At 37.4% G+C, this 13,362-nt stretch overlaps 1 protein-coding gene across 7 annotated transcripts in view; it reads right to left on the bottom strand.

Annotated features, from left to right (window-relative positions):
* The window catches only part of LOC140206105 (dynamin-2-like), a 240,816-nt gene that overhangs the window by 165,153 nt on the left and 62,301 nt on the right, over positions 1-13,362 (bottom strand). For all 7 annotated transcript variants that reach the window (XM_072274265.1, XM_072274266.1, XM_072274268.1 and 4 more), the window contains 6 exons: positions 12,469-12,672; positions 11,374-11,472; positions 9,428-9,588; positions 6,576-6,718; positions 3,410-3,545; positions 1,707-1,774 (listed from right to left, as the gene is read on the bottom strand). In XM_072274265.1, the coding sequence (XP_072130366.1) occupies positions 1,707-1,774; positions 3,410-3,545; positions 6,576-6,718; positions 9,428-9,588; positions 11,374-11,472; positions 12,469-12,672 (811 nt within the window). The remainder of the gene's footprint in view (positions 1-1,706; positions 1,775-3,409; positions 3,546-6,575; positions 6,719-9,427; positions 9,589-11,373; positions 11,473-12,468; positions 12,673-13,362) is intronic.

Here is a 13,362-nt window from a genome sequence, read left to right as displayed (position 1 = left end):
ACATATACAAAGATAAGAGAAATGGTTCATTTTGGTAAGATAACTGTAAAAACCATGGAAAATAAGTAGAGTCAGAATCAGGTTTAAGATCACCAGCATATGCCATAAAATTTGTTGTTTTCATGGTAACAGTACAATGCAATACATAATAATAAAACTGAAATAAATTAAAAATAAAAATATATATAATCATTAAATTAAACAAGTAGTGTAAAAAAAGTAATGAGGTAGTGTTCATGGGTTCAACGTCCATTCAAAAGTCTAATGGCAGAGGAGTCAGAAGCTGCTCCTGAATCGCTGAGAGTGTGCCTTCAGGCTCCCATTCCTTCTTCACGATGACACAATGAGTAGAGGGCATGTCCTGGGTGATGGGGGTCCTTAACGATGGGTGCTACCCTTTTGAGGCATTGCTGCTTAAAGACATCCTGCATGCACGCCCATGATGGAGCTGAGTTCACATTTTTCTGCAGCTTTTTTCAATCCTGTTCATTAGTCAGCCCCCAAAGACCCCCCCCCCACATAGTGATGCAGCCAGTTAGAATGCTCTCCACAGTACATCTGTAGAAAACTGCAAGTGTCTTTGGTGACCTACCAAATCTCCTCAAACTTCTAATGAAAAATATCCGCTGTTGTGCCCTCTTTGTAACTATATTGATATGTTTGGTCTAGAATAGATCCTCAAAGATATTGATACCCAGCAACTTGAAACTGCTCACCCCTTCCACCTCTGATCCTCCTATAAGTACTGGTGTGTGTTCCCTCATCTTACCCTTTCTGAAGTCCACAATCAGTTGTTTAGTCTTACTGACACTGAGTGCAACACCACTCAACCGGCTAATAAGTATCAAAAAGAAGGCGAGCTGAATCTTGAGGGACAAATATACAAAAAGTAGCAATGTGGTTGAATAGGACCAACAAGCAATCAAGACCAAGGGTTTCTTTCATCTAGACATAGGACTGAAAAGAAAAGCAAGCATGCCTAATCACATACAAGAGAAAATCTACAGATGCTGGAAATCCAAGCAACACAGACAAAACACTGCAGAAACTCAGCAGGCCAGGCAGCAACTACGGAAAAAGAGTATATTCAACATTTTGGGCTGAAACCCCTCATCAGTCTTGGCCTGAGTTTCTCCAGTATTTTGTATGTGTTGCAAGCATGCCTAACACGCTGAACAATGCTTAGATCCCACTTGGAGGACCATGAACAAATCTGATCACGCCATCAGAAAAAAAAGAATGAGGAATAGAGAATAAGCTAAAAAGAATTACTGGAGGGATATAAAAACTCCCAAGCTTACACCTATCAAGAAAAATTAAGAGGATCTCACTTATGAGGGAAAAAAAACTTAGAATTAACCTGATAGAGATTTTAAGATTATGTAAGGGTTCAATAGGGACAGCGTAATTATGTACATTAACAATGTAAAATAATAGCACACAATATAACAAAGTATTTGATAAATATTATCTGGCTCTTATATCCCAATGATATTTTTTTTTAAATTTTGAAGGGAAACAAATAGAGATAGTTAATTTATTGCACTAATACTGCATAATTGTTTTTTCTATTTTGCAGACTCAAAGTATTATTTAGAAAACAACAGTAACCATCCAAAAGACATCTCTGTTGTAAGTATCAACTTTCACTTGCTTCTGTATTACAAGTTAAATTGAAAGATCAAGATCACTCTTTAAAAACTTGCCTGATACCATGGATATTCTTAATAGCAAAACTAATTTCTCGTCGTAGATCCTTTTCGTCAAAATCCATCTACGAAAATTAAAAAAAAAGAACATTTTTGTCCTCACACCAGAAGACACTGTGACATTAATGCATGATGGAACTACGCATTTAAGAAAGCCTGATGTTGTAGCTTTTGTTTAATGATATTGCATCTGAAATATTAATCCTATACACTTGTTCCATCTTTATTTAATTTTCTATTTTTTTTAAAAAAAAGAAAGGCCAGTTAAAGATTGTACTTTCCCAAATTAGTTTGCTGTATTCTTTCATGTGTGCATATCCTTGAATATGATTAGGCTGCTCAACCCATTTGATGGCATCACCGATTGCTGGATGGCCAACACATATTGCCCACTTTAACCATTTGAAACAAACACTCTTTCAAGCTTTTGAAAGCAGAACTTCTGCTGATCTTGTTCTTCAACTGATCATGCAAAATTATAATTATAAAAAGGTTAATTTCCTCAGCAATTGTCAGGTCTTAGAACAGTCCTGATATAAAACAGAAAATGTTGGAAATGCTCAGCAGGTCAGAGTATCTGTAGTGACAATTCATCAGAACTTGGAAAAGTTAAATATAAACATATTTTAAGATGCAGAATAGATGGTAACAGTGGCATGCTGGCAAAGTGAAAGCAAAGTTTGTGAAAGGGTAGAAAATATGAGAGATTAAATAACAAAAAAAGGGTGATAAAAGGTGAAATATGCCCTTCATTAACCTTGTACTTTACCCTCTGTCACTTAACCATTTCCATTTCTCCATCCTTTCTACATTTTAATCTACATTGTGAGAACAGCTAAACATAAAGAGATTCTGCAGATGCTGGCAATTTGCAACAGTAAACTTTGTTTCAGATCAGATATTATACAACCTGCTGTGCATTTTCAGTTTTTGTTTATTACAGCAGGAAATTTGTTTAAAGCATCCAATTTAACTAGCAATTTAAGAATTAATTCACACAACAATCTTAATTTATTAATCTATAGAATCTATGTTTTAGGATTATGCCGATAGAGAAGCACAACATAACTGATTTGAGCTTCTTGAGCCTTTGAGCTGTGAATGACTATTGCTGTTATAAGCAAATATTGTTTATTGTGCTCTTTTTAACAGTAAAATCATTTAAAATATTGATAGGGCACACTTTCATTAAAAACTCTATTATCCCATACCCGGGTTTCTTGTGGTCTATTCCTACTAGTACAAGATGAATAATTTCTGCAATACAAATATTTGCTAATGATTTAAAGTTTGTAATCAAATATATTTTAAATGCATTTGTTCTAGTTAACATTCCACTCTTCACAACATGTTTACAATTTATCAAATTTTTGAGAACATTTCTTTGTATGGAGGGATTTCTGGGGTCTGGAATAGCCAAAGTAGAGAATATTAGTTCTGTCAAAGAATAATTAGTAAGTACTGATGCTTTCACACAGTGTACTGTTGTGAGATAGTTTTTTTTTTACTTCTAGCTAACAGCCAGCAGAGACTTTAATATCTGTATTCAATGCTGTATATCTGTACAGTTCTAAGAGGTTTGGAAGATTTCAATGTTATGGGGCTGAAGGACCAAAACCCCACTGATTACTTAAATGATTTACATTTCAGATAATTTTGGTGAATAAAATAAACAGAATGAGATTTTTCAAAAATTATACCTTCACCAGTTCAAACGGAAATCGCTCATGGAATATTTTGTTGATTCTTGCACCGCCTGATAATTCTGCAGTATCCACATGATTGCCTGATCCTTCAATTTTCTTGTCAAAATCCACAGAGAACTGCTTTAACATCCTGGTTGCAAAACAGGGAGAAAACGATTACCAATGAGTTTATGACATGCCCCATCATTTTTTTTTTATCACTGCTCCACATTACCCCAGCTAATAAAAAGAAAACATCTTGCCTATCTATGTACCAACTTGATTATACACACTTCTGTAGCCTTAAGACAATAATAAAACTTCTGAGAAAGCATTCAAAACAGGTTAGCAGTGAAAATAGTTTTTACTTCGTAACAATAGACACACATTCTGGCACATTGTTCAAAAGCTGGGCAACATGAATGGTTGTTAAATATCAGATTTGAAAAATTGATCCTTTACAAATTGCTTTTATTCTGTTACTGTATTTAAAAAAATCTGAATATAGAGAACTTGATTTTACTACCAAGCAATCAGTTCAACCATACAAATTTCATTAGTTTTCTTTTTGTTTCACAGGCTATAATGCAGAAGGCATCAATTAAGTTTTTGACTTATTTTCTCAATTACTTTGGTATGACAACAAAATATCAAGCTCCATTTCTAAGTCTGAGGAGCTGTACTCTAAAACACACTTCCATTTCACTTTCAAATCAAATTCAACACAATGACTTTTCTGAATCTCCAACAATTTGATTCATCGCTCGTTTATTATATGCCATGTCGTATGACATGGGCAATCATGGTTCTTCCCAGCCATTATCAATACTTTTCAGAGATTGTTTTCCTGGAGTCAGTGGGCATAACCAGGACTTGTGATGTACAGCAGCTGCTCATTTGATTCATTGGTTTCATTAAAAAAAATCCCATTATGTGATTATTTGTTGAACACAATTTTTTTTTAAATCAATAAAATCTAAGTATTTGTTACTTGGAATCTGACATAACACCACTGATTCAAAGCTATGCTGTCAACTAACTCCCATGAGTCATGCTTGGTGTAAAGCTCATCGGGCAAGTAGGATGTGGTCATTGAGGTTGCTGCATGTTAAAGCAGCAGCAGCAATAATTTTGATGTCAACAGAAGTATGGAGAAGAAAAACAAAGGCTTATCCACAGGAGACTTAAGCCTGGGGCATCAAGAAGAATGTGAAGGTTGACAATTGAGAAGCATCTAAGCATGTGTGTGTGAGTTATGCGCATGCTCGTATAAAGAAACAATTTCCACTGGCAAAAGGATTGGTGACCAAAGGACACAGATTAAAGGGGGGAAAAACAAATCACGAAAAGAATTCTATGCAAGATGCAAAGATTGGTCCACCAAGAACAACGGTGCATTTTTAACAGCTGTATTATTTCAGGATTAAATCCAGAAATAAATTTCCATTGAATGGCTGAAGAAACATGGAGTTTTTCCACCAAACTGTCTTTGAGCAGTGAACAAATGGAAATACTTAAAAATGACATTATGTAATGATATCAAGGGATAATGAGCAACGGCAAGAGAATGAATTTGCTCTGATCTAAGCAGGTGGACAAATAGATTCACATAAGTGAAGGTTTTCCTCTGCTACCCCTTCTTTGACTACATCATGCAGTTCTTGAAGCCAACCATAAAAAAAGCCCAACCAAACCTACCACAGATTTAGACAAACCTCCCAAGAGCTTCTACACAAATATAAGCAATATTGGGACATTATTTAATTTACATTGAAATTTGTCTACAATTGTAAATTTGTTCTTTATTATCTTCAAGAACAAATCAATCTCTCTTTTAAAATACACTGTTTTGAAAGAGTACAGATTCAACTAAGATGAAACAAATACTTTAGCGACGCTAGGGATTTTCCAAATGCCGGAAAACCAGAGTAATACACAAAATACTGGAGGAAATCAGCAGGTCATGCTCAGTGCAACCATCTCTACCACATCTATTCTCAGAATGACGCTTTCTTTTCTAGAATATCTGAGATGGTTTTCCTTTCTCTACCATTGATGCTGCCCTCAACCACATTTCCTCCATTTCCTGATCATCTGCCCTCACCCCATCTTCCCAGTGCCATAACAGGGATAAAGTTCCTCTTGTCCTTACCTTCCACCCCTCAAGCTTCTGTATCCAGCACATCATTCTACCAACAAACACATCTTTATGTCCTCCCACTCTCCACTTTTGGTAGGGACCGCTCTCTCCGAAACTCCCTTGTCCATTCGTCCCTCCCCACTGATCTCCTTCCTGCCACTTACCTTTGCAAGTGGCACAAATGCAGCAACTGCCCAGTCACCTCCTCCATCACAATCATTAAGAGATCCAAACAGTCCTTCCAAGTGAGACCACATTTCACTCGCAAGTCTGTCAGGGTCATCTAATGTATCTGATTTTCCCGGTTCAGACTCCACAACATTGGTGAGACCCAATGTAGTAGACTGGGGGACCACTTTGTCGAGCACCTTCACTCCGTCCACAACAGACAGGATTTCCCAGTTTCATTTCCACTCCCCAATTCCATTCCAACATCTCAGTCCATGACTTCCTCTACTGCCACGATGAGGCCACTCTCAAGTTAGAGGAGCAACACTTCATATTGCACCCAGATAGCCTTCAAAGTGATGGTATGAATATAGATTTCTCTAACTTCTGGTAATTTCTCCCCTTGTCACCAATCTCTCTTTTTTCATTCTTCATTCTGGCTCCCCTCCTACCCCTTTCTCTTTCCTTCAACTGCCTATCAGTCTCCCTCGGATGCCCCTCTCCTTCCCTTCCTCCCATGGTCCATTCTCATCTTATTCAGCCCTATCACCTCCATGCTTTTCACTTCTTCCTCCTCCCCCACCTTCCCCCTCACCTGACTTCACATATCACCTTCCAGCTTGTACTCCTTCCCCACCCCACCCCACCTTCTTATTCTAGCTTCCTCCCTCTTCCTTTCCAGTACTGATGAAGGGTCTCAGCCTGAAAAATCAACTACTTATTTCCCTCTATGGATGCTGTTTGACCTGCTGATTTCCTACAGCATTTCGTGTATGTTATGCAAAATATTTGACAAAATGTATCCAGAGAAACCACTTCATTCTTCAAACAAAGCAGTTTCACAAAAAAATTAAGGGTATGCAAGTAACGTACAGCAACAGAGCTTTGGTTCTCAAGGCAGGGTCATCACACTGGGAGTTTTTAAACTCTTCTACCTCCTTTTCTAAATTTGTTAACTGTCTCTGAAGCTTTTCTCGCAGCACTGGAAGAGTCTCCCGAATGTGGTTTGTCAGTTGCTGTTAAAAAAAAATGTGAATGGTATAACATTAAAAAGAAAATCAACCCTATTAAACATGAACAAATTATAACAGACATAAATGAAGTGGAAATGCAATGAATTTATTGGTCTTCCATTGGAATTTTAGAACAACCATGAAATTCACGATAATGAAATTGAAGATGAAAAGGTTAAGCAAATATATAATTGTTTAACGTGGTCACAAAATTAAACACTGATAATGATAATGAAACTGATAATGAAATCACATAATGATTTAAAATACACTTTTCATCTTTTTGGAACATTCAGGCCAAATTAATCAGATAATAGCCGACAATATTTTTAACAAATCTGAGTGAAATGAGAATTCAATGCAAAATGTAGAAAATTCCAGAAATCTAAAATAAAACTACAAAAACAAATGCTGCATATACTTTTGGAAATTACAGGGAGGTTAATGCTAAATATTAAAAGGAAAATCAGATATATCATAAACATTCATATCAGAAACATCAAAGGTTTCTAAATTACCGTAAAAGGAAATTTAACATCAAGTCCCCGCTCCAAGACCCAATGGTTCTCAATTTGCTACAAAGTCAGGTTGATAAAAACAGATGAAAATAATGCTGAATTGCAACATCTACTCAACTAGCAAAGAGCTCACTGAACATGGTAAGATACATCACATCAACAAAAGAAATTGGCAACCTGGATTTGAAGCAGATCTCAAATGTCACACACAGGTAATGGAAAGATAGGGCATAAGACAGTTTTAATACTAGCAAATAGAAAACATACAAGTTCTTGAAGTTTCCTTGAAGAAAGATTAAGCATCCTCAAACAGAAATCTCTCGTCTGTGAATTTTCAAAATGCTCATTCGGTAACGCACTAAGGACCTCAGATCTTTGAGACATAAGCATATAGAGGATACACACAAACAACAAAAGGAGCACACAATATTCCAAACAACCTCCTACCTGCCCTGTACATCACCACTTCCAATGGCTCTTCAGCCTCCTCCAATCTCAGAGATCTAGAGTGGAAGCAAGCTATCCTCGAGCTCAGGGGACTGCCTAAGAAGAAAACTACCTTTAAGTAAAATAAACCATTGTGCGGAAATTATAAAGGTATTGCCTCCCCAGAGAACCAAGGAAACAAAATTCACTGGTACTCTTCTGACCCAATCACCTTCATGCTGCTGAACAAATAAAGCTGGAATATCAGTGTTGATTCAGAAAGCACACAGGAGAAGTCACGTTCAATGTCTAGTAGATCCAAGAACAATGTTGGAAATAACATCAGAAACTCTACATGAGCTTCAGGGACTTGATAAAAGTCCAGAGTCCATAAATGACAAAGCTTTGTGAAAGGCGCTGGCCATATTGGACAACCCTACAAAATGCATACATAAACTGAAGCTTCTGCATGACCAGATCACTTCCAGCATTTCTCACACTGACTCACAGCCAGACCTATTCATCACCCAAAAGGGAATATTATTGTTTCAACCTTGTGTTCCATTTTATTATTATTATCCCAGTCTTATACAATGGTGTTCTTTCTGGAATCGATTGAAAATTGGACACAAGGATCTTTAATATTTGATGCCAACAGTCAAGATCTGAGTTTCCAGGACATCTCTTACTGACCTCTAATACCTTAATGATTGTGCCCTGCTTGAACATACCAAGAGTGACCCAAGAACTCTATTACACATCTTTTTGTAGGATAGCCCACGGCTAGAGTTTTACCCCAGTATCAAGATGATTTGCACACAATACATCACAATTCACTATCAAGACTGATTCAGGAGCAATTCCTTTACTTATACTGGGGTTATTTTCCCCCAAAGTGAGCATCTATGATGAGACATAGCACACTTCCTCTGAGAAACAAATTCAGCACGTCTTTTCTGACTATGATCTATGGAAGTGATAAAAATATTGAATAAATGGAGGACCTCAATTACTGAATTTCACATTGGCCTGCAATATGTTAATGATTGTGCACGCACAATAAGTGATTATCAGACTGATTAAAGATATTTAGCTCTATCATCTTTACTCTTAAGTATTGATGTGAAACTTGGGTGATTTTACCAGTATCGCCAGAAGAACCCAGTCAGCTACCACCCATAATACTTCTTTAAAATCCTTCACTCTACAGGGAGGGGCAAAAGACGAAGACAAAAGCACCAGCACTGAAACAATGATCCTCAGACATAAACTCAGTTGGACAACAATAATGTATCCTAACTTCAAAGACTACTGCAGGTAAGTCTAAAGAAAACAGCCATAGACATGAAGGACAGAGAAAAAGAGGGATCAAGCAGATTTTAAAGGCACCAAAGTTAGAACCAGCTTTGAAGAGAACTCCTGGTCTTCAAAACTGATTGTAAGACATATAAGGTAAAACCAACCCTAACCAGTGGGCAGCTCTCAAAAGGACACATCTACAATTTTGGAGAATGAATCTGTTCATCTTGGGTAGGATTAATCAGTCACATCATGATTCATCAGTGAGGGAGAGTGGAAACCAAAATTTCTTGTAGAATTTATTATCAAATCATTATACCAGTAATTAATTCATTTCATTATTAAAATAAAAAGAAACATTTTTGCATCAGCATTATTTTGGCAGAAAAGTACACTTACAGCTAGTATCTATGCAAACAAATGAACTATTACAATAAAAACAGATAGCAGTCCAACCACTACTTCTCACCTCATTGAGGATCCTCTGAAGGTACGGAGTTCCCATACGTTCTGCCATGTGTTTATATGCTGAATGAGAAAGGAAAAAACTTCTTTCTGCTGCAAGTGCCGCTTTAATGTCCTTCTTTCCTTCAATATCCTTCTGGCTTCTGTTGACAACACCAATATATCCTAACGGCCATGAAAATACAAATATAAATTGTTATGATTCTTTATCATATATGTAAAGGTTAATATTCATCCTTCAGTATAAAATTATCCACAATCAACATTTCTAAACATACCAAAAAACAGACCATCTATTTTAACTATTAATATTTGAGGGGGCTTCATGTACACAAATTGTCTGCCATGTTAAATCAGTAACCATTTAGCATTTAATTGCCTGTGAGCTGCTTTGGAATGATTTGTAAATGACCTAAATGGTGCTTCATACATGTAACACTTCTACTTCTTTTTAAAGTACTTGGTGGTAAGGTCAGTCTTTACCGACCATCTGTAGTTCCATTTGAAAAAAGAGGTGGTGAACACAATTTAGATGCTTGATGTTACATTAAAAATGAAGAATTTTGTCATGGGACTTAAATTCACTGAGCTGTTGAATTTTTATAAAAATTACTGTTTTTTTTTACTTAAAGCTGCTTGGTGTGAGTTATTCCTTTCACAACTTAAGAGCCAGGCTAGTTATGACAAGTTAACATTGGGGCTGTGTTCTGACCAAAACTGGCATATTTTTCTACATGTTACTGTCATGTGCCTTCGTCTCATCCACAGTGTGCCTAATTATACAATGGAACTAATTGAAACTATTTAGCCTTGTTCACCTACTGTAAATGCCAGTACCAAAGTGCTCCAGATCGACTTCTTAGCAACATGCCAAAGAGTGGTGACTTTTTGTGTGCTGCTCCTAAGGGAATCAAGTATTACAACTACCGTAGCTCAAATCTGCAGTAACAGAGAATGCATTGTTAACACTATTACAAGTTATTTAAAAGAACTAGCGATCTTCAGACCTGACAGACTCAGGACTGCAGACCATCTAGGGAGCGGGTGAAGCAGCTGGAGTCTCGGGGAATAATTCTATTATCTCAGGAAAAGTGTCTGCTGGAGAGGGCTATAGGTAAAACATAGAGCCGAAGAACTCCACCCCCACCCCCTACCAGCCCTCCAGCTAGTGCAGTCTCTGAAAAATAAAATTGAAGATTTTAGTGCAAGACTGCAGTAACAGAGAGACCTCAGGGACTACTGTATATTCTGCTTCACAGAGGCATGGCTCACCTCCGGCATTCCAGACAGAGTGCCCCAGACTTATGGCTTCACCATCCACTGCATGGACTGGGTGGCAGCATCAGATAAAGAAAGAGGGGCCAATGTATGCTTCATGATCAACTGACTGATTGTATCACAGCCTGATATAGAACATAGGAAATCTATAGCACTTCACAGGCCTTTCAGCCCACGACGCTGTGCCGACCATGTAACCTACTTCAGAAGCTGTCAAGAATTACCTTACCGCATAGCCCTCTATTTTTCTATGCTCCATGTACATAACTGTCTCCTAAAACATCCCATGGAGCCTCCAATGCTCAGCAGACTGAGATTCGGCCAGCTCCATCATCAGCACAGCCCTCCCTGACAAAGAGGACATCCTCAAGAAGACAGCATCCATCATTAAAAACTCTCACCATCCAGGGAATGCTCTCTCTCTTCACTTTACTGCTATAAGGAGGAAGTACAGGAGACTGTAGACACACAATTAATGTTTTAGACTGCCTCTATCACCACAATATACCATAAATATTGTCAAGGGCAGACAAAGCTCAATTGCTTTAATCAAACCACATTATAATCTCAACAACCATACTATTGAAGAAAAATTGCTTTTGAACGCAATTGTTTTAGACATTCAGCACTCTAAAAATTAATCAACTACAATGCCCTATTCATATGCAATACCTCTGCGAAGAGGCAGCAGTTTGTTCTCCAAAACATTCCTGGCATCTGTACCCTCATCCATTAGATCAAGCTTGGTAATTACACCAATAGTTCGCATACCTGTTTAGATCAGAAGAAACAAATTGTTAAATGAGAAGCTAATTAAACTTCAGTTTTCATACAGCAGATTAGTTCCATTTTCTGCATGTGTGATGGAAGGAAGTTAATCGGTGTAGTCACATAAAGTTCTGCTAAATATCATCAACCAACCGTAAAGCTCCAGAGAAACTGGAAGTTTCAATTACAGATATGCAGTACGAATACTTAAAATAGCACTAAATACTACTATAAGAAAATGGTATTTAATAATTTTTTAAACATTTGACATCAGGCAGGTTTGACATAGTATCAAACATACTGCAACACCAATATAAAGTCTACAGATCAGTGGACCATATATTGGATCTACCTTCCTCAAGCTTCTCGTTCTTCCAGTCAATGCCTTTTCAGGTGATGCAAAAACATGCATCTTCAATTTCACCCAAAAGGCAAAAAGCTGCCACAAAAACATCAGTGCCAGATTATATACAAAAACCAACCCTGGATAGCAGATTGACTACATCAGTTACATGGCTACAACTAGTGAGGGGGACGATTTACACAGTATTCCACAAGTCTGGCATTCTGCAGATGGCAAGTCACCTTAAAGACTTCAAAGCTCAATTTATAGTCTTCCTGAACTTCAGAGCTGAGCCACTGAGACTGGTGTATCTACTAAAATAGTAAGGGATATCAGAGTCAGTTCTCAATGACAGCAATTTGATGTTGATGTTCTAATTACTTCTGGAATAACATTTTCCTCTTCTACCTCGAAACCACATTCCCATCCTCCAACTTCCACAAATATTGTGCCACAAAATCATTTGTCGCATGTGTAAAATGAAAAAGACCCTATTGACACAAAGATATGTACTTAGTAGGGCCGACAGCACATCCTGCAATACCCTCTGAGTTTTGTGCTAAAAGATATGATCCTTTTGTCAGTATCAAATTTGAAAAAAAGCCTAAAACAAAGATTTTTTAAATGTTAAGCAGTATGGCAAAAGAATCCCTTACCTTGAGGATCAACATCTTTTGCTAACTTAAGTGCATCTGAATTAGCCAAATCTGTGTTAGCTGGTGTTACGGCTAAAATAAGGCACCTTTTTTGTACGATGAATTGCATAATCATGTCCCTGATCTGGTACTCAATATCTGCTGGTTGATCTCCTACTGGCACTTTTGTGATACCAGGCAAGTCAATCAAGGTCAAGTTTAGCACTGTAAAAACAAAACAGAAGGATAAACAACTACTACTGCTTTCATCAATGCAACCGAAGAATAAAGATTTTCCAGCTCCATTTCAGTGTCATGATTAGAACATAAAAAAATTAAATAAGACCAATTTTAACTGCTGACATCAGCTTCGTTCTTTCATATTTATTCCTTTTTTTTTGGTTGTCAGCTTCTAAGGCAAGGTATGCACTTAGTGCCCATCATTTTTGGTTCCTGAGGTTTTGGTGGTGGTGAACCATCACCTTGAACTGTTATAGTTCTTGTGGTGAAGGTTCTCCCAGAGTGATGTTAGATCGGAGTTCTAGTGTGTAGACCCAGCAACAATGACGAAAAGTCATACTTTTCTGAGACAGGACTGCATATGATTTGAAAGGGAATATGTAGTTGTTCCTATGCACCTGCTGCTTTTGTCCTTCACCGTGGTAGATGTTTCAGGTTTGAGAGGTGGTATCAAAATAGCCTAGATGAATAATTGCAATTCATTGGTATATACTGCAGCCTCCAAGTGCCAGTTGCAGAGGGAATAAATATTTAGAATGGTGGATGGGGTACAAATCAAGCTGTTGCTTTTTCATGGGTGTCAAATTCAACTACTGTTATAACAGCATTCATCTTTGTAAATAAAGCATGTTCTATAACAACCCTGACTTATACCTTGTTGACAAAGGGCTTGGA

This window comes from Mobula birostris, chromosome 12 (genome assembly GCF_030028105.1).
Source record: "Mobula birostris isolate sMobBir1 chromosome 12, sMobBir1.hap1, whole genome shotgun sequence".
Classification (NCBI taxonomy): domain Eukaryota; kingdom Metazoa; phylum Chordata; class Chondrichthyes; order Myliobatiformes; family Myliobatidae; genus Mobula; species Mobula birostris.
This window is presented reverse-complemented; position numbering and strand designations above follow the sequence as displayed.